Raw genomic sequence first — 27109 nt, 5'->3', positions numbered from 1 at the left:
TCTCATAGAAACCGACAACATTCTAACAAGACTGGACAGGGTAAAAGCAAAAAAGATGCATCCAATAACACTGAGATTATGGACTGTGGAGTTGTCAGTGCAAAGAAAACAATAGACGCAAGTGATTGGTTTGAATATGATAGAAAATATACCCTGAAATTGCCACCTGGGGCCTCCTGTTCTCTTGCTGTAAACCTGGAAGCAGCAGAAATCCAAGAGAAATGGTGTCACTGGGCTCCCTGCCATTCCCACAGAATTTGTGCCAAAGCTACGGTAGATAATCAGGGCACCTGCATGAAAATTCTCTAATAGACATTGAAATCTTAGATAAGCATAAACATAAATCAGTTTGTCCATACAAAAAGTCAATTTCAACGTAATGTCTCTTCTGATGTTGCAAAAGCATTTTCTTCAGACAAAGCTGCATTCAGTAAATCTCTGCTGTGAATACAAACAGCGTAAGTGGATAATTGCATGAACAAGAATGTAACATTTCATTTTTTGTGTTAGATGGTTTCAAACTCATCACTATTGCTTAATATTATTATTAATAATACTGTGAACTAGCCATGTTGAAGTCTGTCTCAAGGACCTATTTTAAAAATTATAATTTAAGGTGAATATTAAAATAATAGGTAGGTTCTAAAACATGAGTTTGTTTCAATTTACTTATCTGGTGGCTTCTGCCAGAAGCCACAGAGCAAAGCTTTTACTTACTTTTGCAGATGGAATACCCTCTGGAGGTCGACAATGGAGTAAAACCTCTTGGTCCAATGGAACCTCTTTCCCTAATGGTTCTTCCTCAAAATTCTTCCGCAGATCTGAAAATCAGAAACAGGAACTATATTAAAAATCTGCATTGCTATGAAACCTGTTCTGTTCAACAAAAAATTAACACATGAACTTTGTTTTCTGTAAAAATCACCTTAATTGAAGTATTCAGTCTGACAATGGTAAAAATCCGAACATCTTCACAAACTGAGATTTCAATACCTCCTAATGTTTATTGTGTTGGTCAGATCAGAGTAATGGCCAGGAGTCTCCAGTCAGATCTCTTGAGAGGTCAATTTAATCTTCATAACTGGTGAAACGGATGTTCATTCTTCTATTTCAATTATAAAGTTGCACTGACAAGAGTTTAAACTGAATTTATGCACAGTTGCAAGATTTTTATCGGGCAAGACACACACTCAATGCTTCAACTCTGCATTGATCCTGACCCATTGGACTGATTATTTATGCACAGCGGGTTCCCGACGCGAACTCCACCCATCAAGAGGGACTAATGCTGAGGAATCAAATCTATGGCAGAAAAACCTTAAGATTAAATCAAATGTTATATTGAGGACCTTAGACAAGCCTGAGAAACATAGGGCGGGACTCTCCGATTGCTGACGCCGAAACTGTGTTCGGCGATCAGCTGAAAAATCCCTTCTTACGACGAAATTGGGGAGGCTCTGTTTTTCCGTTGCTCCGCCCCTCAAAAACACGCTGCACGTCATTGGGAAGGCCTCAGAACGTCACCTGAGGCCCTCCCCCGATGCTCCACTCCTGATGGGCCGATTTCCCAATGGCGTGGGATACCTGGCGTGGCGGCTGTGGACTGTGTCCAGCACCATCACTGTTGGGGGGGGGGCGAACCATTCCACTGGCAGGGGGGGCTTTGGCTGGGGCTGGGGGGACTGGTGGGGGGTGGTCCGGGGATGGCGAGGTGGGTTACAGTTTATGGCAGGCCGGGTCCGTGCGTAGTCAGCACCATGTTATATGGCATGGCCGCCGCTGTGCGCATGCGCGGCCACAGACCTGGCCATTCTGCATCCGTATTGGCAGCGAAATCCAGGGGTTTCCGTGGCGCTGCTGCTCGCCCCATACCGGACGGATCATCGGTGTGGGGGTGTGATGCACTATCAATTACAACGAGATGAGAGTAGAGTGTAATCGAGACTTTATTAAGCAGAGATGTGTAGCCTCCTGCAGCTGCTGCGAAATGGCTGCAGCTCGGTGAGCACACACATTTATACTCCGCCTACTGGACGGAGCCAGAAGGCAGGGATCTACCCCCGTACCTGTAGAACAGGAGCCTTACCGTATTACATTTCGTATGTGATATATACAAGAGTGGTGACTACCACATTCACCCCCTGTTAAAAAAAGAGTCCAGCGGGGGGTGGTGGAAAAACTATTTACATGCATTTTAAGGTTAACATTTAGGGGAAAGTTCACAAATTCAGCCGATCGGGTGCCTTGATCCTCCATTGTGAGCACCGCAGTCCCGGTGGCTCGGTCGCCGGTGACTCCGGTAACATGTAGACTTCATCTTCATTCCCGGATGGGACCAAGGGGAGGACGGATCATCCTGGAGCGGGGGCTGTGGTGAGGTGCGCTGGCGAGTGGAAGGGTGGCGCTGGGGCAGAGGGGAGGTGTGGGGAACCAGCTGGTGCCAGGTTCCTGAGGGAGACTGTGTCTTTGCGCCCTTGGGGTAGGCGTACTGTGGGTTTGCATGGAGTAGCTGTACCCTCGCGACTAACAGGTCCACCTTGTGGAGCCACACATGCATGCGGAGGAGAACGGGTCCTGGAGCTGCCAGCCATGTTGGGAGTGAAACCCTGGAGGTGGACTTCCTGAGGAAGACAAGGAGACGTTCATGGGGGGGTTTCATTAGTCGCAGTGCAAAGTAGTGATTGGATGGAGTGAAGGGCGTCGGGGTGGACCTCCTGCCAGCGGGAGACCGGGAGATTTCTGGACCGTAGGGGCAGCTTGACGGCCTTCCAGACCGTCCCATTCTCCCGCTCCACCTGCCCGTTTCCACGGGGGTTGTAGCTGGTTGTCCTGCTCCAGGCAATGCCCTTGGTGAGCAGGTACTGACACAGCTCATCACTCATAAAGGTGGATCCCCGGTAACTGTGGATGATACGGTTGAAGACCTGGTGAGCCTCGGCCGTATGGGAGAAAGCGGTGGAGTGAAGGAGTGAGCGAGTCTTGTCGCATAGTTAGTGACCCACTGGGCGTAGTATGAGAAGAACCCCAGGCATCGTTTGAGGGCCTTGGGGCAGTGGGGGAGGGGGAGTTCCATGAGGGGGCACATGCGACCGGGGTCGGGCCCTCAAACTCCATTTTGCACCACATAGCCAAGGATGGCTAAGCAGTAGGTGCAGAACATGCACTTCTCCTTGTTGTATGTAAGGTTGAGGAGTTTGGAAGTGTGGAGGAATTTGGAAAGGTTAGGGTCGTGGTCCTGCTGGTCGTGGCCGCAGATGGTGACGTTTTCCAGGTACGGGAAGGTGGCCCGCAGTCCATATCGGTCAACCATTGGTCCATCTCCCGTTGGAAGAACGAGACTCTGTTAGTGACGTCGAAGGGAACCCTAAGGAAGTGGTAAAGGCAGCCGTCCACTTCAAACACAGTGTATGGGCGGTCCGCCTTGCGAATGGGGAGCTGGTGGTAGGCAGATTTCAGGTCCACTGTCGAGTAGACCCGGAACTGTGCAATCTGATTGACCATATCAGAAATGCGAGGGAGGGGGTACGCGGCGAGCTACATGTGCCAATTGATGATCTGACTGTAGTCAACGACCATCCTGTTTTTCTCCCCAATTTTCACAATTACCACTTGGGCTTTCCAGGGGCTGTTGCTGGCCTCGATGATGCCTTCACGCAGCAGCCGCTGGACCTAAGACCTGATGAAGGTCCTGTCCTGGGCGCTGTACCGTCTGCTCCTGGTGGCAATAGCTTTGCAATCCGGGGTGAGGTTTGCAAACAGAGAAGGTGGGTCGAACTTAAGGGTCGTGAGACTGCACACAGTAAGGGGTGGTAGGGGCCCGCCAAATTTCACAGTGAGACTTTGGAGATTGCACTGGAAGTCCAGGCCAAGTAGCAAGGCAGCGCAGAGGTTGGGGAGAACGTAGAACCAGAAGTCGCTGAACTCTATGCCCTGGATGGTGAGGGTGGCGGTGCAGTACCCCGGATCTCCATGGAGTGGGATCCGGAGGCCAGGGAAATTTCTTGTGTGATGGGGTGTGCCGCGAGGGAGCAGCGCCTTACCGTATCGGGGTGGATGAAGCTCTCTATGCTCCCGGACTCAAGAAGGCATGATGTATTGTGCCCATCGACATTTACTGTCGTTGACATGGTTGCGAGGTTGTGCGGCCGGGACTGGTCGATCGTGATGGAGGTGAGCTGTAGCTGGTGTTGGAAGCCCCCTGGCTGGTCGGCGGCGGTGGCAGGCGATGAGCGGCCCGATGAGGTGCCCGACGAGCAGGTGTCCTGAGGCGGGGAAGATGGCGGCGCTCACGGGGCGCACGTGGCGGCGGCGTTAAAGATGGCAGCGCCTACGGGCTGCACAAGACCTGATGGGGGAAGATGGCGGCGCCCATGGTCCGCACGTGTCTTGAGGCAAGCAAGATGGTGGCACCCTCGGGCGGGACATGGGTTCCGGGGGCAGAGATGGCGGTGTCCACAGGTCGCACGTGTGGGGGTACAGGACAATGGGCCTGGTTACGAGCGGGCCTGGCACACAGCAGCAAAATGTCCTTTCTTCCCGCAGGCCTTGCAGAGTGCGCTTTGCGCCGGGCAGCGCTGCCGGGGTGCTTTGTCTGTCCACAGAAGTAGCAGTTGGTCCCCCGTGATTGGCTGGCTGCCACGCTGCGCAGGCTTGGGGTTGGCTGGGGGCGGTCGCTGGTGGGATGAACAATGGGGCTGTCGCTGGTGGCATCCACGATGGGGTGTTCGCTGGTGGGGTCCACGATGTCCAGGGGGGCGGCGCTGTGCTTTCGGGGGCGCACGCTTGTACATTACGGGAGGCGACCATTAGTGAGATTGCGTGTTTCTTGGTCGCCTCGAGGTCGAGGGTAGCCCCTCTTAAGAGGCGCTGGCGAATGTACGCCAACCCTATGCCCATAACAAAAGCATCCCTGATTAAGAGTTCAGAATGTTCAACGGCTGAAATGGCGTAGCAATCACAATCCCTCGCCAGGGCGTGCAGGGCACGCCAGAAATCTTCCACAGACTCACCGGGGAGTTGATGCCGCGTGGACAGAAGGTGCCTGGCATAGAGTTTGTTGGTCTGCTGGGTGTTGTTCTCTTTCAGAAGTGCCATGGCCTCAGCGTAGGTGGGCGTGTCCCGGATGAGGGGAAAGGTATCGGAGCTCAGCCGTGTATACAGGATCTGGAGTTTCTGTGCCTCTATGGGTGGTTCTGTCACAGATCCAATGTAGGCTTCAAAGCAAGCTAGCAAGTGGGCGAAGGCCGACTTGGTGTTATCTGCTTGAGGGTGCAGTTGCAGGCGATCTGGCTTGATGCGGATGTCCATCGTTGTAAAATCTCTGCTTAATAAATTGATGCACTATCAAATACGACGAGACGAGAATAGAGTGTAATCGAGGCTTTATTAACCAAATTTGTTATGCCATGTTTTACAGACATTGCTGATGTGTTTATTTCTCACTTAAAAACAGATAATATCCAAATATATCCTCCTAACTTTCAATCTTGATCATCACCGAGTTTCTCAACATTAACATCTTGGCTGTCACCAATGACCAAACATTTCATTGAATCGGCTGTATTAACAACATGGCTAAGAGACTGGATACTCTGCAATGAATGGCCCATCCTTGCACCACTCAAAGCATCTCAACTACCTAAAAGGCACAAGTCTGGAATGTGATTAATACTCACAGCTTGTTACCACCCAGAGTAGAGCCGTGTGCTTTATCAGGACTCCTCTGCTGGATTTACGATCTGACCTGTTACAACTGGACTATTAACAGGATGCAGTGCAGCAACTCACAAAGGTAATTTTGACAGCACTTCTGGGATCCAAAACATTGATCAGTCAGAATGACAAAGGCACCACCACCACCCAGGTTTCCCTCCATGCCGCACGTCACAGTCAAAGTGGAGTCAAAGTACTTGGAGTCAAAGTAATGGAATTTTGTACCAACCCAACAATGCAAAGGAAAAATCATGGGCGGGATTCTCCGGTCGCCGAAATCATGTTCGGCGATCGGATGGAGAATCCCCGTTTGCGCCGAAATCAGGACGACGCCGCTTTTGCGATGCTGCGCCCCCTCTAAAATGACAAATACTGCATGCCATCGGGACGGCCTCAGAATATTACCTGAGGCCCTCCCCCGATGCTCCACCCCCGTGAACCGAGTTCCCGATGGGGTGGAACACTTATCCTTTTTTTTTGTTAACCTGGCGTGGCAGCTGCGGGCATGGCTGGGGCTGGGGCACTGGTGGGGGGTGGTCCGGGAGTGGTGAGGGGGGTTACTGGGGGATAGTTTATGGCAGGCGAGTCTGCACGCGACTGGCGACTGGCGAGTCTGCACGCGACTGGCGCCATGTGCTGCAGGCCACCACCATGCGCATGCGCGGCCATGGAACCAGTAATTCCCCGGCCATATCCACAGGTAAAGCATTTACGATACACGACTGCTAGCCCCCCCATCAGATGGAGAAACGGTGCAGCTTTTTCTCCATTTTTTCTGGCGTTAAACGCTACTGTTCCCACACTGGTGTCAGCACTTAGTCTTCAAATCGGAGAACCCAGCCCCATTGGTCTGAATTAAAACTAGGGTGTAAGGCTGCCTGTCGTACACCCCAGATAATATTCCTTCCATTGACTTCAGTGGTAAGAAAAACCACAAATACTACTACCTGTTGCACATGTCTGCTGAAGTAGTAAGTGCCAACTATCATTCAATGATTATTTCCACAGAATTCCATGGGGTTCTCAGATACCTGCAGAATTAGTATCCATAATGAAAACAGATGTATTTTAATTGTTTAGAAGGATGAACATGGGGAGAATTGGACAGTGAAAGATCAAACTGGATATGTTACTGGATAGTCTTGGAAGACAATTAAAAGAGAATTCAGCGGGTTATATTTCTAAGGTACATAATTACAGGAACAGCACAAATTTAATTGTGTGGTTAAGATGATGGTAGATGTCTGACATTAAGTTGAGATAGCACTGCAAAGATAATTATCAGTAAATTTGCAGGCAAAGGTTTATCTTCATTATGAAGGAAACCTTAATCTGTAACTCGGTAGTGTTGCATTTTTCCTCAGGTGTAGCGGGAAAACATTTATTTTATTCCTCCGTAGTGATATTTTGAAGCTGTGCTCCAATGCTATGATGAATGGGTTGACAGTGTTGCCTCACAGCCCTTTCAAGAAGCCAATAAGCGAAAATACTTTCATGACAAGGAATTAAATATTTCCATGTGCCAAAATTAATTTGATATGAATACAATGTGTCCACTCTCAGAGCTGCATTGGACAAACTATCTTGTCCAAATGGTACACTTGTCAGGCTAGAAGTTATATAATTTCCCATCACCAAGACTTTCACACAAGACCTGAAAAGAAGAAAGATCAGCTGTCAGCTGAAAAACTACAGTAGTCCCATCACAGTCAAAGTAAACAAGGACAGTGGTGTCACAGCAGTTATTGATAATGTAGATTACAGACAAGGAGAGGAAGATAAATGACCATATATCCAACATTCACTGAGACTGCATCAGCTTTTACGTTCTGGCAAGATGGTTCGATAAAGTTTATGGTCTCCCTAAACGATCATTCCAATATCACACAATACTGGCTTTGTTTTTCCAGAGATTCAATGCAAAATTCTCATTATTTAACTGTATCTGAGCTGTTTCACTTCCTCCTGATGCCAGCAGCCAGATACAAGATATCTGGGTGATTGCACTCACTCAGTTTGTGACTTCTCTGCATGCAGCTTGTAAAAGCACTTTTACTGCATGGAGAGCCATCAGACCCAAATTTTGAGCCTCTTTTGTACACCTCCTGCAACAGGACCTTGATTCTTTCAGGATCAATGGGAGCAGTGGTGCCATAATTAGTCCACTTTCCTCCCTCCATTATAATCCTTAATGGTGAACTACAGATTTCTGAGTTCTGGTCCCTTACCAGACTTTACATTACTGTATCAAATGTGTTACACAGCAGGCTCTCTGGATAGTTGCCTACTCAAATCAGGAAATTTAATTTCGCACCAGTTTAAAAGTATTGAGCTGGAAGTTGATAACGCCCACAAAAATAGTCACGTCTCTGACTTTATTAATAGACTTGCTGAGTTGTCAAAGGCAGCATCCATTCGCAGCCCTTCAAATTATTCATTTTCTGGCTCAAAAGGCACTTGTGAGCACATTAAAACAATTAAATAATTAAAACAATTATACATAGCAAAACTAATTTAAGAAGCTAGCTATTGTACACCAGTGAAGCTAGTAAATTGTTCTGTTCAATTCTTTCATCATTTTTATGGATAAGAATCACCTTACTCTTACAGTGCGGGGGGGGGGGGGGGGGGGGGGGGGAACATCTGTTAAAAATGCTTATTCATTTGTTCTTTTGTGATAAATCTATTTTTGGCAGAATAAATCAAACTGGACCAGGTTATTGCATGTAAATACATCAAGGAATATTTTCTATTGTGGAAATGTAAAAGAAAATTATGTTCTATTATGCTGCCAATCGGTGAGGTTCACAGAAAGTTTTAAACTTGCGATTATGCCTATAAATCTGAGCAGAAACTTGAACCATGACTTCATTTTGTAAAGCTAATGCAATTTGCATTGAAGTTGCACCTGCATTGTGAATTGCAACCAAATTGGAAGTTTTAACATTACCTTCATGATCAAGTTAAAGGTGGACAACTGGAGAACTGCTCAAAATTAAAGAATGACAGAAAAATTAAAGAAAATTGTGATCTTATGTCCTTTTAAAGTTATGCACATTAATTTCTACCTACAGAATTTACATGGATTTACTTGTGCGTTTTGGTGGTCCTATAACAAGATATCAAATCTGGGTCTAAATTTTTGTTCAGTATTTGCTCCATTAACTTTGTCAGAGCGTACAAGGGATTAAAATCTAGCTTAACTCAAAGAGGTCACACTCCAGTTTTACTAAACACAATTGCCTAGATTTTGCAGGAAGAGAAAGAGCAAGGCTGTCAGCATTCACAGCTTTTATGGAATAAATCAGGTTATCAACACCAAGTGCCCACACGTGTGCAGTTCAGTGTGGAAATCAGACATGTCAGACAGGTCCTGATCCTCCAGAAGCTGCGTTATACCAGTATCCTGCCTGAAAATTGGCATTCAAATGCTTGAATGTTGCCAACCCTGTTCAAATCATAGAGTCACAGAATCGCTGCAGAGTAGAAAGATTGGATTGGATTTATTTATTGTCACGTGTACCAAGGTACTGTGAACAGTATTTTTCTGCGAGCAGCTCAACGGATCATTAAGTACGTGAAAAGAAAAGGAGGTAAAAGAAAATCCATAATAGAGCAACACAGGGTACACAATGTAACTAGATAATACCGGCACCGGATGAAGCATACAGGGGTGTAGTGTTAATGAGGTCAGTCCATAAGAGGGTAGTTTAGGAGACTGGTAACAGTGGGGAAGAAGCTGTTTTTGAGTCTGTTCGTGCGTGTTCTCAGACTTTTGTATATCCTGCCCGATGGAAGATGTTGGAAGAGTGAGTAAGCCGGATGGGAGGGGTCTTTGATTATGCTGCCCACTTTCCCCAGGCAATGGGAGGTGTAGATGGAGTCAATGGAAGGGAGGCAGGTTTGTGTGATGGGCTGGGCTATGTTCACGACTCTCTGAAGTTTCTTGCGGTCTTGGGCCAAGCAGGTGCCATACTAGGCTGTGATGCAGCCAGATAGGAAGGATGCTTTCTATGGTGCATCTGTAAAAGTTGGTGAGAGTAAATGTGGACATGCTGAATTTCCTTAGTTTCCTGAGGAAGTATAGGCACTGTTGTGCTTGCTTGGTGGTAGCGCTGACGTTGGTGGACCAGGACAGATTTTTGGAGATGTGTACCCCTTGGAATTTGAAACTGCTAACCATCGCCACCTTGGCCCAGTTGATGCTGACACGGGTGTGTACAGTACTTTGCTTTCTGAAGTCAATGACCAGTTCTTGGGTGAGATTCTCCGACACCCCCCCCCCCCCCGGGCTGGATCGGAGAATCTCCGGGGGGAACGGCGTGAGCGTGAATCTCGCCCATGCTGGCTGCCGAATTCTCCGGTGCCGGGGATTTGGCGGGGGCAGGAATCGCGCCGGTCGGCGGCTGCTGACTGCGGCCCCCACGGCGATTCTCCAGCCCGCGATGGGCCGGGTGGCTGCCTGTTTTCAGCCGGTCCCACCGGCATAAATTAGAGTAGGCATGTACCGGCGGGACCTGGCTCCGCGAGCAGCCTCCGGGGTCCTCGGAGGGGCGCAAGAGGATTTGGCCCCGGGTGGTTTCCCCACGGTGGCCCGGCATGCGATTGGGGCCCACCGATCCGCGGGCAGACCCATGGGGGCACTCTATTCCTCCGCGTCGGCCACTGTAACAATCCTCGATGGCCGACGCGGAGATGAACCCCCCGCCCCTGCGCATGCGCTGGGATGACACCAGAGGCTGGCGGAGGACCTTCGGCGCCGGATGGCATGGCGCCAAGCCACTTCCGCGCCAGCTGGCGCGGCGCAAACCAATCCAGCACCGGCCTAGCCCCTGAAGGTGCGGAGAATTCCGCACCCTCGGCGTGGCCCAACGCAGGAGTGGTTCACGCCAATCCTTCGCGCCGGAGTAGCCAGCCCCGCCGATTCCCACCAAATCCCACCCCTTCAGTTTTGCTGGCATTGAGGGATAGATTGTTGTCGCTGCACCACTCCACTAGGTCCTCAATCTCCTTCCTGTATTCTGACTCGTCACCCATCACGTCTGCACTGACCCTCCCCAAGCTCAATCACCCTGTCAGATCCCTGCAATCCCACCTAACCTTTGAATGTTATGTGGCAATTTAGCACGGCAAATCCACCTAACCTGTTCATCTTTGGACTGTGGGAGGAAACCGGTGCACCCGCAGGAAACTGACACAGACACGGGGAGAACATACAAACTCCATACAGTCACCCGAAGTCACAATCAAACTCGGGGCCCAGGCGCTGTGAGGCAACGGTACTAACCACTGTGTATGTGAATTTTCAATGGTGTGATAAGTCGTTATTACCACCAAACAAGCTCCATAGCAGTGAAAATTAACTTCCAAACATTTGGCATCTCAGATTTACTTTCTCTCTCTTAATCCTATTCTGTCTTCATTTTGCTTTCTACAAATTATTTTATACTGATTTACATTTTCAAATTTAAACTTTTTGGATTGTACTCAGCAAGAAATGTATATCTGCCAAAGACTTGAGAGTTAGGATGGGTGATTCAATGGCATCATCACGCCCAGCTTGGTATAGGGATGAGTACATTCAATCTTGCGAGAGATCTCTTGCGAGAAATGGCAGCCTGGCACCCTGGGAGTGCGACGTAGGCACCTGGCAGTGCCACCAGGCTGGCAGGGACACTGCCAGGGTGCTCAGGTTGGCAATGTCAGGGATCAGGTCTGGGGGACCTTACCAGATAGAGGGGAGTGAGGGGAAGGAGGTTCCTGGGGGCCTCACCAAGGTTGGAGGGGGGCAGAAGGGGACTGAAAGAGGGGGGAGTGAGAAAATGGGGCAACCAGACAAGATGGCATCCTGATTGGTGAGGAGCCTGAAGCTCGCCAACAGGAAATCCCTGTGAGTGCGACCTTGGCGGAGAGAAACTCCCCAGAGGCTACAAAAACCCAACAAAGTGCCATTGAATAGCGAAATGTTTCTCAGCACTGCAGCCACTGGAAACACCTGCTAAAAGCATCCAAAACCAGGTGAATGCCACCCAAGATCTCAAACGTGACCTCAACTGCCTCCAACCCACAAGTGTCCAGATTTAATGAAGGGATGACAAGGAGAGACTGTTAACCAGCCTGGATGAGGCACAATTATAGGAGCCTGGGATTCTCACCATTAATTTACATGTTTCGTTTTGGATAGTTAATTTTCAAGGTCTGATGAAAACTAGAGAAACAGTGGCGCAGTGGTCTTTTCACAGGGCCAGTCATCTAGAGACGCAGAGCAAGAACCTGGATTCAAAACTGGCAAATCCAGATGGTTAAATTTGAATTCAATAAAACAAATCTGGAATTAAAAGTCTAATGATGACCATGAAGCCATTGTTGTTAAAATATCTGTTTCACTAATGACCTTTAGAACATTGAACATACAATGCAGAAGGAGGCCATTTGGCCCATCGAGTCTGCACCGACCCACTTAAGCCCTATCCCTGTAATCCAATAACCCCTCCTCACCTTTTTTGGACACTAAGAGCAAGCTATCATGGCCAATCCACCTAACCTGCACGTCTTTGGACTGTGGGAGGAAGCTGGAGCACACGGAGGAAACTCACGCAGACACGGGGAGAATGTGGAGATTCTGCACAGACAGTGACCCAGCAGGGAATCTAACCTGGGACCCTGGCGCTGTGAAGCCACAGTGCTAATCACTTGTGCGACCGTGCTGCCCTTTAGGGAAGGAAATCTGCGATCCTTACCTGGTCTGGCTTACATGTGACTCTGAAATGGAGGTCAGTTAGGGATGGGCAATAAATGCTGGCCCAGCCAGCGATGCTCACGTCCCATAAAATGAGTTACACAAAAGTCAGTTCCCTATGCCTTAGGAGACCCAGTAGTTCAATGGAGTCGAGGACAACTTTAGAAAAAAGTTTACTAGGCTTAATTTCTTTGCTTGATTGCTTCTAGCTCATGAGAAACAGGAGTCTTTTCTCAGCCCCACCAAGCATGCCTGTTTTACTGGGAATGGACACACCCATCAGAAGCACCCACACTCACGCAGATGCAGTGTAATGTGGACACATATGAGGTTACCGCTTTGAGCAAAAATAGGAAGGCAGATTATTATTTGACCATATTAGATTATTATTTGAATGGATGTAAATTGAGAGAGGTGGATACTCAGTGAGACCTTGGTGTCCTTGTGCATCAGTCACTGAAAGTTAGCGCGTAGGTGCAGCAGGCAGTAAAGAAGGTAAATGGTATGTTGGCTTTCATAGTGAGAGGATTTCAGTACAGGAACAGAGATGTTTCACTGCAATTGTATAGAGCATTGGTGAGGATACACCTGCCGTATTGTGTGCAATTTTGGTGTCCTTATCTGAGGATGGATGTCCTTACTATGGAGGGAGTGCAACAAAGGTTTACCAGACTGACTTCTGGGATGGCGGGACTGTCATATGAGGAGAGACCAAGTCGGTTAGGATTATATTCATTGGAGTTTAGCAGAGTGAGAGGGTTCTCATAGAAACTTACAGAATTTAAAGAGGATTAGACAGGGTAGATTCAGAAAGAAGGTTCCCGAGGGTGGGGGATTCCAGAACTAGGGGTCATAGTTTGAGGATAAGGGGTAAACCTTATAGGACTGAGGTGAGGAGAAATTTCTTCACCCAGAGAGTGGTGAATCTGTGCAATTTGCTACCGGCGAAAGTAGTTGAGGCCAAAACATTGTGTTATTTCACAAATGAATTAGATATAGCTCTTGGGGCTAAAGGGATCAAGAGAAATGGGGGGAAGGCAGGATCAGAATATTGAACTTGATAATCAGCCTTGATCAGAATGAATGGCGGGGCAGTGTCAATGGGCCGAATGATCTCCTCCTGCTTCTATTTTCTATGTATGTTTTTATGTAATTCCTTCCTGGGTTCAGACATCAACACCCCGCCCCCCCCCCCCCCCCCCCCCCGCCCCCACCCCTCCACTCCCAGGGGTTAGAGAACAGGGAGACCAGACTCCAACCAGCAACTGCAGATTTCTGATTTACAACTGTGGCCAGCTCCTCCAGAAAACTACTCAACCATCTGGAAGTCAGCCTGTCAATCAGACTGACTTCATGGTGGCAATCCTAGCAACAAAATATATATTCAAAGATAAAACTTGACATTGTGGGAATATTTCGACCTTTAGTTTTCCCAACTGGATTTTCACTTCACTGATGGGAAAACTCACCCATCAATATCAGGAACTGTGTTCCTTCATAAGGATTCACCATTCTATTGATTGAATATGTTTATTCATTTATTCATTCATTGGATGTGGGCTGCGTTTGCTAGGCCAGCATTTATTGCCCATCGCTAAGTACCGTTGAGAAGGTGGTGGTGAGCTGCATTCTTAGATAGCTGCAGCCATAGTGCTGCCAGGATTGGAGTTCCAGGATTTTGACCCAGTGACTGTGAAGGAACAGCAATATAATTCCAAGTCAGGATGGGCTTGAAGGACAACGTGTAGATGCTGGGATTCCCATGAATCTGCTACCCTTGTCCTTCTGGATGGTAGATGTCATGAATTTGGAAGGTGCTGTGGAAGGAACCTTACTGTCGGACATCTTGCAGATGGTGCACTCTGCTGCCACTGAACATCAGTGTTGAAGGGAGTGAATGTTTAAGGTTGGTTGGGTGCAAATCAAGCGGGCTGCTTTGTCCTGGGTGGTGTAAAGCTTCTTGCGTGTTGTTGGAGCTGCACTCATCCAGGCAAGTGGGGAGTATTCCATCACACGCGTGATGTTTACCTTGTTGATGGCAGACAGGTGAGTAACTCGCCACAGAATTTCCAGCTCCTGACCTGCACTTGCAGCCACAGTATTTATCTAGCTGTTTCAGTTCAGTTTCTGGTCAATAGTAACCACCGGGATGTTAATTGCGTAGGTTCAGTGCAGGTAATGCCGTTGAATGTCAAGGTGCAATGGTTTGAATCTCTCTTATTGGAGATGATCATTGCGTGGCACTTGTGTTGCGCAAATGTTAATTGCCACTAAGCGGCCCCAGATTTGTCCAGAACTTGATGCCTTTAAAAATGGACTGCTTCAATATTGGGGGAGTCATGAATAGTGCTGAACATTGTGCAATATCCCTGCACACTTAGAATTCTGACAGTGCAGAAGGAGGCCATTCAGTCCATTGAGTCTGGGCTGGCACTCGGAAAAAGCACCCTTCCCATGTGCTCTCCCCCATCCAGTCCACCCTGCCCCGTACATCCCTCGCCACCAAGGGGCAATTTAGCATGGCCAATCCACCCGGACGAAATCCACGCAGACACAGGGAGGAAAGCGCAAACTCCACATAGGCAGTCACCCAAGCTCAGAATTGAACCCGGGTCTCTGGCACTGCGAGCCAGCAATGCTAACCACTGTGTCACTGTCCACCGTGTCATCCATTCTGATTATATGATAGATGGAAGGTCATTGATGAAGCCACTGAAGTTGGTTGGACATAGGATACTAATTGAGGAACTACTACACCTGCAATTGAGATGATTAACTTCCAATAACCACAATTTTCTTTTTCGTGAGGTGTGACTCCATCCAGTGGAGAGTGTTCCCAGATTCACATTGGTTTCAGCTTTTCTCAGGATCCTTGATGTGATACTCAGACAAGAGTTGCCTTGATATAAAGGGAAGTCAAATTCACCTCACTTCTTGAGTTCATCTCTTTTATCTCCAGACCCACACAGCGATGTGGTAGACTTTTAACTGCCCCCCACTGAAATGGCCTAGTAAGCCACTCAGTTCAAGGGCAATTAGGGATGGGCAACAAATGCTGGCACAGCTATCAACGCCCTCATCCCAAGAACAAATTTTTAAAAAAATATTGTCCGGTACCTTTGCCTTTGCAGTATCCAGTGCCTTCAGCCATTTCTTAATATCATATGGAGTGAATCAAAGTGGTTGAAGATTGACATCTGTGATGCTGAGGTCCTCCAGAGAAGGTCGAGATTAATCATCCACTCGGCACTTCTGGCTGAAGATTATTGCGAATGGCTTCAGCCTTGTCTTTTGCACTGATGCACTGGTCTCCTCCATCATTGAGGATGTGGAAATTTGTGTATCCTCTGCCTGCAGTGTGTTGTTTCATTGTCCACCACCAGTCATGGCTGGATGTGGCAGGACTGTAGAGATTGGATCTGATCCATTTGTTGTCTATTATTTGGCACACAAGTAACCTTGTCTTGTAGCTTCATCCGGTTGATGACTCCTTTTTAGGTATGCCTGTTTCTACTGGCCTGTCCTCCTGCACTCTTCATTGAACCAGGCTTGTTGCTAATGGTAAAGTAGGGGATGTGCCGGACTGTGAACTTACAGATTATGGTTGAGTACAGTTATGTTGCTGTTGATGGCCCACAGTGCCTCATGGAGGCCCAGTTGTGAACTGCTAGAATTGTTCGGAGTCTATCTCGTTTATCACGGCTGTACCACGTAACATGATGGAGGGTATCCTCAACGTGAAGAAAAGACTTTGGCCGGGATTCTCCCAGACCTGGCGGGGCGGGGGGCCCTGGCAGGATGGAGTGACATGAACCACTCCGGCGTCGGCCCGCCCCAAAAGTGCGGAATCCTACGCACCTTCAGGGGCTAGGCCGGCGCCGGAGTAGTTTGCCAGGTTTGCGCCCCGCCGGCCGGCGTGGAAGGCCTTTGGCGCCACGCCAGCCGGGGCCGAAGGGACTCCGCCGGCCGGCGCGGGTCCGCGCATGCGTGGGAGCGTCAGCAGCCGCTGACGTCATCCCCGTCCATGCGTAGGGGGGTGTTAACCTACATGTCGGCCATCACGGAGGCTGACACGGCCGACGCGTAGGAAAAGAGTGCCCCCATGGCACAGGCCAGCCGGCGGATCGGTGGGCCCCAATCACGGGCCAGGCCATCGTGGGGGCACCCCCCGGGGCCAGACCCCGGAGCCTGCCTGCGCCGCCAGGTCCCGCCAGTAAGGGACCTAGTCTAATCTACGCCGGCGGGACTGGCAAAGATCCAGTGGGACCTCAGCCCATCGCGGGCCGGAGAATGGTTGGGGGGGGGCCGCTGCGAGCGGCCGCCGACCGGCGCAGCGCGATTCCCGCCCCCGCCAAATCTCCGGTGCTGGAGGATTCGGCGGCCGGCTGGGTCGGGATTCACGCTGCCCCCTGGCGTTTATCCGACCCGGCAGGGGGTCGGAGAATCCCGCCCTTTGTCTTTATAAGGACTGTGCAGTGGACACTCCTACCAATACTCTCATGGACATACACATCTTTGGCCCTTTTGGTGGTCCCCTCACGACCTGTGGCGGATCCAGTCTAACAACTTTGTCCTTCAGGACTCGGTTAACTCAGTCATATTGGTGTTGCCAAGCCACTCTGATGATGGACATTGAAATCCCCGACCCAGAGTACATTACGTGCCCTTGTCACTCTTTGTGCTTCCTCCAAGTGCTGTTCAACATGGAGGAGCACCGATTCATCAGCTGAGGCAGGGGGAGGTGGTAATTAGCGGGAGATTTGTTGTTTTGTCTGTTTACATAATACAGATTTCGTTAGAGGGTATCGCACTGAAAAATATTTGTGGGCCATTGTAGGTTTAATAAATGTCCTTTCATTCAATGTCTATATTGCATTGATAGCGTAGTTAGTTGGCTGCAGATTACTTGTACACAGCAAAGACAAAGTGCGAGATTCCCTGGGCTTCCCCCGGCGTGTTTCTCAGCGGCAGGATTGTCTGTTCCTGCTGCTGCCAATGGGATTTCCCATTGAATCCACCCCACACCACTGGGAAACCTGAGGTGGGGGTGTGTCCTCCGCGGAACCGGAAAGTCCCTCCGGCTTGAACAGCTGGAAGATCTCTCCCAAAACATGAATTTGAAGGAAGGTCCAAGCCATTCAATTCTAATCCAAACGAAGGTGTGCATTGTGGCTTTCTGCACACAAATGCATCTGCTATCCATCATTTTGAATTAATTAGGACTATTTCAAAGTCATTTATTATCTCACAGAGTTTGATCTGATCAAATGAACAGAATTTAATTTGATGTACTGCTTCATTAAATCAATATTCCTTTCAGCAATTTTTCATGCCTTGCCTCCTGTTGGAATACAATTCTGTTGGGAACTATGATGCAGTAGGCTCCAGCAACCTTATTCACAAAGTCATTCCATTTGGCATCCACAGCACATTTCTGATTGTGCCTAACTCCCATGTACACACAGTGACCAGCTTGTGAGAATGCTTGCACAGCGGATAGCTCAAGGTTTTCAACCCCACTGCACTTATTTAAAGGGCTGCAGCTCTGTTGATGTCCCCTGTACCCCACCACAAGAACCCTTTGATAGAGAAAGAAAAGGCAATGATGATTTTACAGCCTCTGGGAGGGTCACATTTGCCCTATTGTGTTCGATAATGAATAAAGCCAGTAAAATGTGTCATTCAGATGCTACTCAACAAGATACTCCTGCAGGGATAATGCACAAAATAGAGAAAAGGAGGGCCATACTGCTCGAAACTCAAGCTGACAGGGTCAATTTTTGTCTAGAATACCAAGAGCACCTTGCTGCAAATGAAAGAAAAGCTGATTGATAAAAGAAAAGTTACTGAAGTAAGGTTACATGGAAGTTGAAAAAAAAATACAAAATAACCTGCTGGATCATACATTAACATCTCATTTACACTTTTTCCTGATAATGGACCAAACGGGTTGGCACGGTGGCACAGTGCCTCACAGCGCCAGGGACCTGGGTTTGAATCTGACCTCGGGTGACTGTGTGGAGTTTGCACTTTCTCCTTGTGTCTTCGTGGGTTTCCTCCGGGTGCTCTGATTCCTTCCCACAGTCCAAAGATGTGCAGGATAGGTGGATTGGCCATGCCAAATTGCCCCTTAGTGTCCAAAAGAATAGGTGGGGGAATGGGGAAAGAGTGGAGGTGTGGGCCTGGGTAGGGTGCCTTTTTGGAGGGTTGGTGCAGACTTGATGGGCCAAATGGCTTCCTTCTGCACTGCAGGGATTCTAAGAAATGGCATCCTACTTTGCAATAACCTTCTATATTTCTATGGATACAGTATTTACATTTTTTTCATGCCTTTCTTAGAGTGACAAAGCCAATGTGCAGAGTTGTCAGGAAAGCTCTTAATCCATCACCTTGCTTGCTCCAAAAACCATTTCAATTTCAAACTGAATCTAATTCATGGTCCCCACAAAAGGGACATACTAGGTCCAACCTGACAAGAATAAGCATTGCACCTAGTGTCGGCATGGATCCTACTCTTGATCTCGGCGTAAAGGGTTTATGTGGATATCCTGTTGTAGCTTGGGGCAGTAGTGTGAACATTCACTGCACTGAGTATTTTGTTGCTGATGCCCCTTCGATTGTCACGTTTCTGACCGGCAGCAGAATTGTAATCCACGCACAAAGCTGTGAAGTTTGGGTTAGCAATTGAACCAAAGTAACGGGGTTATGAGTAAATCCTTTGTGGCTTGTATAATGGGGAATTTGGTACAGTTAACTGTTGCGTGACCAGTTAAAGATGGCGGGCAGGCTCCTGTTGCTTCTGGCCCAATCAGAAGGTGAACAGTTCTGTACCGTTAGAAGCCCCATTGGGGTAGGCACAAGCTTAGCCAAGTAAATTAATAATAATCACTTATTGTCACAAGTAGGCTTCAATGAATTACTGTGAAAAGCCCCTAGTCGCCACATTCTGGCACCTGTTCGGGGATGCCGGTACGGGAATTGAACCCGCACTGCTGGCATTAAAGAAAATAAGATATTCGGGGTTCGGCGGAGAAACCCAGCTCTAACTCCACTGGCCACCTTCACTGCCACAGCAAGGCTGCCTCTATTAAGCTGGTGGCCAGCCCGGTTATTTGCAAAATGACAGCAGCCCCTTAAAATAGTCCTTAATTGGGACTTTAATCATGCTAGCAGGAAGTCCCATTGTTTGCATGCCTGCATCAGGGAGCCGTTCCAACACAAGTCCTCGCTATTCCTTCCCGCCCCCTCCATTCCTGCCACTTGATTAAATTTAGGCACAAGTCCTGCCCTCGGTTTGATTGCAAGTTAATCTTTTTTCCTGTCATGGTTAGGCCTCTTTGCATTACAAAGTTGTCGAGTGTGCAGGAGGCAATATTAACTTGAACACGCTGGGGGAGCGTAGCATTGCCAGGAGTCTTGATATGTTGAAGAACGTAATGATTGAAGATGCTTATGTTAATGGTCCTTACTGATCCTGGAATCTACAAAAGGTTTGCAGTTGCACCTGAATTGTATCTATGACTGCCCTACAACAAAAAATGTGAAATAGCTAGAGCTCAGGTCAATATCCATGGTCACCAAGGAGCAATCGTTGCAACTTGCCTTCAACTTTATATTAGAAGTGGATGAATGTCATAAAATAGCAGCCCTGGTGTAAGAAGCAGGTATTCTATTACCTCGTATGTTTTTTCTGGAACTAACTAGTTGTACTTTGAGTTGATATATCTTCCTGTTGTGTGGCCATTAGACTTGTACATTGAGCATAGTTTTTCATGCGCTGCCATCAATGAATATCTGTGGTTTGGGAAATCCAGCAGTACAGTGTAATCAGGCAGGCCTGTCATGTGACTGTCACTATGCAGAGCGAAAGGTGATGACAATGTTGGCGCTAAGATACAGTATAATATATCAGTCCCTGATTCATCACTGGACAGAAAATTAACTGATGTGGCAGACTTTCCCTCTGTTTGTCTGGAAGGAGCTGGAGATATAAAAGTCAAGACGTGTGGCCACCTTGTCCGCATGTCTCAATGCAACAGATACCGCAGCTGAACCTGTGTATAAGTATGCGATTCTGGATCAGTTCCAGGAATTGTACGTGTGTACATTGTTATATTACCTTGTGTATATTACTCTTTGAACCAGCTGAGCTGATGGAATGAACAATAGTCTTCTTGTAAAGATTAACTAATTTATTGAGTAATGTAAATAATATTTGTGAGTCCTTTGTACTTAATACTCAACTAGTAAAAGAAAGAAAATACAGTAAAGATAACTGACTAACTATGCAATGTAATAATGAAATAACTTATAACTTGTCTCTCTCTAGCTATTCTATGTCTTGTCTGTTCACTCTCCTGAAGCACACTGTCTCAGAAAGAGCAGGAAAGTCTTTCTTACACCATCTGATAGTGAGACATCGGGGCCGGGATTCTCCCTTCTGGGGACTAAGTCCCCACACCGGTGGAAAAACTAGCGCCAACGACTCTGGCGTCAACGGCCCCCCAAGGTGAGGAATTCTCACATTTCTAGGGGCTAGGTGGACACCAGAGTGATTGGCGCTGCTCCTGAAGGTGGCGAAAGGCCAGCACGTGTTCGCGCATGCACGGAACGATCGGCGTGATCTCGCGCATGTGCGGAATGGCCGCCGTGATTCGCGCATCAGCAGACCGGCCGGCGTTTTTCACGCTTGCGCGGGCGGGGTTCTCTTCTTCGTGCCGGCCCCTGGGCCCCCATGGAACAAGCCCTCCCGCAGATCGGTGGGCCCCGATCATGGGCCAGGCCATCGTGGGGCCCCCCACGGGGTCGGATCCCTCCGTGCCCCCCCCCGAGAACCCCCCACGCATACTCAACTGCCAGGTTCCGCTGATGCGTGAGTTGAGTGATTCACGCCAGTATGACTAGCCAAAAATGGACGGCCGCTCGTCCCATCGGGGCCCGGAGAATTGCCGGGGCGGCCGCTGCCAATGACCCCCGACCGGCATGGCGTGAATCCTGCCCCCGCCCGAAAAACAGCGCTGGAGAATACGGCAGAATACGTCGGGGTGTGATTCGGGCCCCCCCCCCCCCCCCGAGGATTCTCCGACCCGGCGCGGGGGTCGGAGAATCCTGCCCCTAGTGTTGAATTGACTGTACTAGTTTTACATACATTGATCATGTATATTGATATCCAAGCTCACTACATACATATGTCCTGTCACTAGCACAATAGTACATCTGCCATCTGACTTTCATGACTTTCATCTGACCTTCCTAAACCTGCAACCTTCTGCAAAAAAAATCCTCTTGACAATGGAAAGAGTTTTGAAATTAACGCTGACAAACATCCTTGCTTGCTCTCTTGCTGGTTGGACATTCTGGGCTCCTGAGTCATTTCCATTTACATTGCACTGTCTCATTTCCAAATGTGGAAGAGGTGATTTCAAACAACATTCTGCAGAATATTGACATCAGCAGGTTGTCTAACACTGAATTTAACAATAAGAGCTCACTTCCAATGGCAGTTTTATTGTCAGCAAATCTAACCTGCGAGCACGGCAGTATTGCACCTGTCAGACAGAGGCAGTCCATTTCACCAATAGTGCTGGCTTTCAGACAGGTCTTTTTTGCATCTTCCATAGTGCCAGTGTTGCTTCGGTCTATAATCTAAATGACAAGATGCCAGCAGACTAAGTTGTCTCAGTACACACTGCCTGCGTAGACCTTCCACAGACACCGTGGAAAATATTAACACTAAAAACAATCAATGATGTTAGTTTCAAAGCTGGACAAGTGCAATCTTACAATCTTACTGCTGACCTGAAGAGGATTTTGCTGCAGCACAACATGCTGCAGTTTGAAAGCAGCAAGCAGCAGCAAGCCTGGAAATCAGAAACTTCAAGGAAGTGGATGATACATTTCCTCGAAGTTAACATGATACTGCTTAAATAATAATTTTTTTTTTTTTTATAAATTTAGATTACCCAATAATTTTTTCCAATTAAGGGGCAATTTAGCGTGGCCAATCCACCTACTCTGCACATTTTTGGGTTGTGGGGGCGAAACCCACGCAGACACGGGGAGAATATGCAAACTCCACACGGACAGTGACCCAGAGCCGGGATCGAACCTGGGACCTCCGCGCCGTGAGGCGGTTGTGCTAACCACTAGGCCACCGTGCTGCCCTAAAATAATTATTTTTTAATGGTTAGGATCAAATAAAACTATAGGATAATAGGAGAATCAATTATAAACATTTATTCATCTGATGCTAATGTTGGAATACTCTGTCTGAAGTGTGGTAGCTGCTGATGGGAGGAGTAATTGGAATTTACGAAACTAATTTGGGAGCACAGTTATACAGCATCTGAATTTTAAAAATTATGTGTTCATTTGTAAGTGGCGTGATATGAAAAATTTAACCTGTCATTTTTGCAACTCAGTAAACTCACTGCAATGTAATTTCTCTCCATCTTTGAGCATTTCTAATGATTCTGATACTTTGTGTCTCACAATGAAAATGTAAAGATGTAAATGTAAAATTATGAGAAACTTCGAAACACAGGCGGAATTTTCCATTATTATGCCTAAGTGTCGGTTTCAGCTGAAACTGAGGGGACCACGATGTCACTAACAGGTTTTTAGAGGGAGCCCTCACAAAGATGCTGGGTGGGGTAAGGCAGAGGCGTGACATCCTGCACCCTCATACCAGCAGAAGGCCTGGCAGGAAAGTCATCAATCCCTCATGGAAGGCAGCGCTGGTGGGTGCCAGCTCATTGCACACGCGAACGGGACATCAGCGCAGGAAGAAGATGAATTACCTCAATCATGTGGCTCCTCTCCTCATCGCATTCCCGCTCCCACTCAACAAACAAACACGGCAGGCCTCATTAACATCTGACCCAACACCGATTCTATTTATGCTCTCCCCATCTGTCTTACTGCAGGACAAGCTTGAGCACAATAGGAAGCAGTGAGCACTGTAGAACGGAATCATGCCCGAACTAAAAATCCTCACACCCTTCGAGGAGAGGGCCCTGAAGCTGACTGGGGAGGAGCGTGACCACGCATGTGCTGGGGTTAAGGTGGGATGCAAGAGATCAAAGTGAGAACCAGCAACACATGCAGCCATTATGCCAGCCTCACATGGGTTATGTCCCTCCTATCCTTATGCCGTTGCCATGCACTAATGCTATCTCCCTTACCTTGCAGGTAAATCAGTCGACGAGCTCAGCCATCCTCCAGTAGGGCACAGGAAACCACAGATGACAACAGCTACAAGAAAGAATTGTCGGAAGCTTGCATGGATGAGGTGTCACAGCTGTCACCCGTACCCTCCATCAGCGCAGAGACTCACATATTGGTAGATGCTGTTAGTAGGCAGGCTGAGCCTTGGTCTGATGGTGTGTCCCTGGACTCAGTCATTCCTCAACTGCTTGAACTACAAAGGCAGAGTCGGGAACATCAGGAAGGGTTGTCAGTATCCCTCTGAGAAAATGGTGCCAGCATTCCGAGGCAGCCAGGGCTACACTGAGGGGTGGCGTCCGCAGTGGAGGTCTTGGTGCATGACAGGCACCCCATCGCTCAGGGCATGCGCTCCATGATGAACTGCATGGTACAGAGCATCAGCTGCATGGTATAGGCACTTGTGGGCATCCACGCATGCCAGCTCCAAAGGATGGAGGGGCTCCTGAATCTCACTCCAGCTGCTCCACTATCCCGTCGAGGACCCCAGGAGCCACCGGGCACCCACAGGAATGAGGTCCGGCTGGTGCGTAGTACAGACCTTCCACCCAGTAGACTCTGGGGGTGTCCAGGTGATCTGATCCCCCCAACACTGTGACTGATACACCAGAGGATAGCACTACTACATCCATGCTGCCAGAAAGCAGGCAGAGGCCCTCCAGGTCTCAGCCCCCCAGATGAATCCACCAAGATCATCTCAGGCAACAGGGCATGGTAGACAGCAGACTGCCTCCACCTGAGCTGTCATTTTGGGGAAACACCAAGACGTACCCATAGTGTTAGGCAGCTTAAGAAATTATAGTATCACACCGGCACGGGTGATGTTAGGCACAGTTAAATAGTGGGCACTTATGTTAATATGTATTAAATGTCAATTTTTGCACCCACCTAGTGTCTCCCCACTCTCATTTGATTGCTGAAGGCCCTGCCATCTTTCACATCTAGGCTGGATGTCCACTGACGCCGCCTCCGGCATGGTGGCATAGTGGTTAGCACTGCTGCCTCACTGCATCAGGGACCTGGGTTTGATTTCCATTTGGGTCACTCTCTGTGCAGAGTCTGCACATTCTCCCCGTGTTTGGGTTGGTTTCCTCTCATAAGTCCTGAAAGACGTGTTTGTTAGGTGAATTGGACATTCTGAATTCTCCTTCAGTGCACCCGAACAGGCGCCAGAGTGCGTTGACTGGAGGATTTTCACAGTAACTTCATTGCAATGTTAATGTGATAATAATAATCTTTATTGTCACAAATAGGCATGCATTGACTTGGAGAGAGGCAGATGACCCTGTACCCTGGCCCAGGACAGAGGCTGCTACCCTCTCCCATTGCGACAGTTAACCTGGGTGGGCTGCCTGATACCCCACCGGCAGGTCGCTGCCAGGTTGGGGAGGGGTAAGGCGCAGATTGGCTGGGAGGATGGGGGCACCCACAACGTCAGTGACACTCTGCAGAACCAGGGGCCAAGGTGGGTGGGCAGTGGGGAGCGCAGCAAGATGGCTACCTTGCAGGCCGCAGCAATGACGGTCAATGACTGGACACTGTCTGAGTCACAGTCTGAGTAACGTGAATTCCGACCACACAGCCCTTGCCCCCCCCGTCCCTTCCTGTCCTCCCCAACCCTGGCAGGGACCTTCCCCACACCACCTCAGCTAGTATCCGGCCCAGCAATCCATGGCCGTGCCTCTGTATCCTACCTCCTCTCTCTCTCCCTCATCAGCCTTGACGCCGAGTTGACAATTTTTAGAAGCACAAGTGAACTGTGCTGTCAGGAACTCGGCCTATCGGAGGTGGAGAATTGTGGAGGCCCCGGAGAATACTGGGTCATGCCCGCTAATGATGTCCAAACGGTGTTTACTGTATGTATGTTCCGGACTGTTGTTGAGGTGACGGAAAATTGCGATTTTGGCGTTGGAACCTATTCTTCCCTAATTGCATTTCCCAATTTCAGCGTCAGCCAACGGAGAATCGCACCCCCTATCTCTCTGCTGAGTTGTTTGTAAAATAAACTTGCTGAAGGTTTAAGACAAGCTTCAGACTTTTTCTATCACCATACACAATTAGTGGAATTAAAACCAATTGGGCTTGGAGCATGCCCCCTCCCCCAAGGACACTTTTTCCCTGTGCACTCACTAATTAGCTGTCCAGTGCTTGATTCGCCATGTTGAGGCGGTGAGCATGCAAGCGATCCCACCACTTCGACTCCCTTACCCAAACAGAAAGTGTAAAAACCAGCCACATAAGTACAGTGTTGAAATCCAAATCTACAATATGTGCTCAGGTCTTAGAGTGGGTCACAATGCAACAAATTCCCGACACAGGCCAGGGCGCAACCAACTGAAACAGACCAAGCGCCTTTCAAAACCATAATTAAAAATGTCAACAATCTTAAAATACTCTGATGTACAAGTTGTTTATATGAGGGAAAGTTTGGATACTCACATGCAATGCGAACAAAAGCCTTTCGACTTTTAGTAGTGCCTGTAGTGCTCCACGCTACACATTGGCACCAGTATTCTTCTAAACCGAAGATCTTCTCGACTTGCTGCCGTGAAATATCAGTTCTAACTTGTAGTACCACGAGTCCTGTGGGCAGTAACAATGGTGTTATTAAAACCCGATACATCAGTTCTAACCTGTTTTACCATGAAGCATGTGAGTCACAACAATGTGTTAAACACAGCTGCATTGTCCATCAATTGGAGAGTTTTCACATAAAATCTATAGTTTAATCTAAACACACACATCATCTCATGGGTTTTATATTTCATTTAAGTCAAAATTTATTGAAAAATTGCTCTCAGGTTCTGGGTGGCAGTGTGGCAAGCTGGCATCTATTTTATCGCTCTAGTTGCTATGAGAACACAACCCCTGAATAAACTGCAGTCTTTATGGCCAAGTTGCTCCAAGTTGCTCCACCAATGCCTTTTAGGTAGATACGTCTGCCTATTTATCGAACAATTGTGGAGGGAAGGTGGTGAATTTACAAGACAGAATGATGTGTGACTTGGGGAGGGGGGGGGGGGGAAATGATGCAGGGGGTCGTATCCAATTCTTTTGCTCTGCCTGTCCTTCTGAGGAGTACAGGTTTTCTGGATGAAATGTACTGCTGAAGTATGATTTTCAGGCCATGTAGTTTAAACAAAAAACCTTTGAAATTATGACAATTATTGTACATAATTGTAATAAACATTGTGCTTTAGTTTAGTTTTTTTTACATTACATGGCCTATTGATGTGGAAACAAAGGGGAGAACATGAATTTGTTCTTGGAAAACTAGTATATGATAGTGTATTTAATCTTTAATAATGAATGCCTAATGATCGAGAAATGGTTCAGGTCCATGTTCTGTAAATGAATCAATGTTAACAATAAATTAATATTATCCTTTGTATAAATGAATACCTTATAGTCGGATTATCAAAGAATACTTATTTT

At 48.1% G+C, this 27109-nt stretch overlaps 1 protein-coding gene across 1 annotated transcript in view; it reads right to left on the bottom strand.

The window, feature by feature from the left end:
- The window catches only part of unc5a (unc-5 netrin receptor A), a 717175-nt gene that overhangs the window by 235068 nt on the left and 454998 nt on the right, over positions 1-27109 (bottom strand). Inside the window, exons 3-4 of the mRNA XM_038795643.1 lie at positions 26114-26257; positions 718-821 (exon numbers count right to left, since the gene is read on the bottom strand). Coding sequence (XP_038651571.1) covers positions 718-821; positions 26114-26257 — 248 coding nt within the window. The remainder of the gene's footprint in view (positions 1-717; positions 822-26113; positions 26258-27109) is intronic.

This window comes from Scyliorhinus canicula, chromosome 4 (genome assembly GCF_902713615.1).
Source record: "Scyliorhinus canicula chromosome 4, sScyCan1.1, whole genome shotgun sequence".
Classification (NCBI taxonomy): Eukaryota; Metazoa; Chordata; class Chondrichthyes; order Carcharhiniformes; family Scyliorhinidae; genus Scyliorhinus; species Scyliorhinus canicula.
The sequence above is the reverse complement of the archived record's forward strand: the minus strand, read 5'-3'. Positions and strand labels throughout refer to the sequence as shown.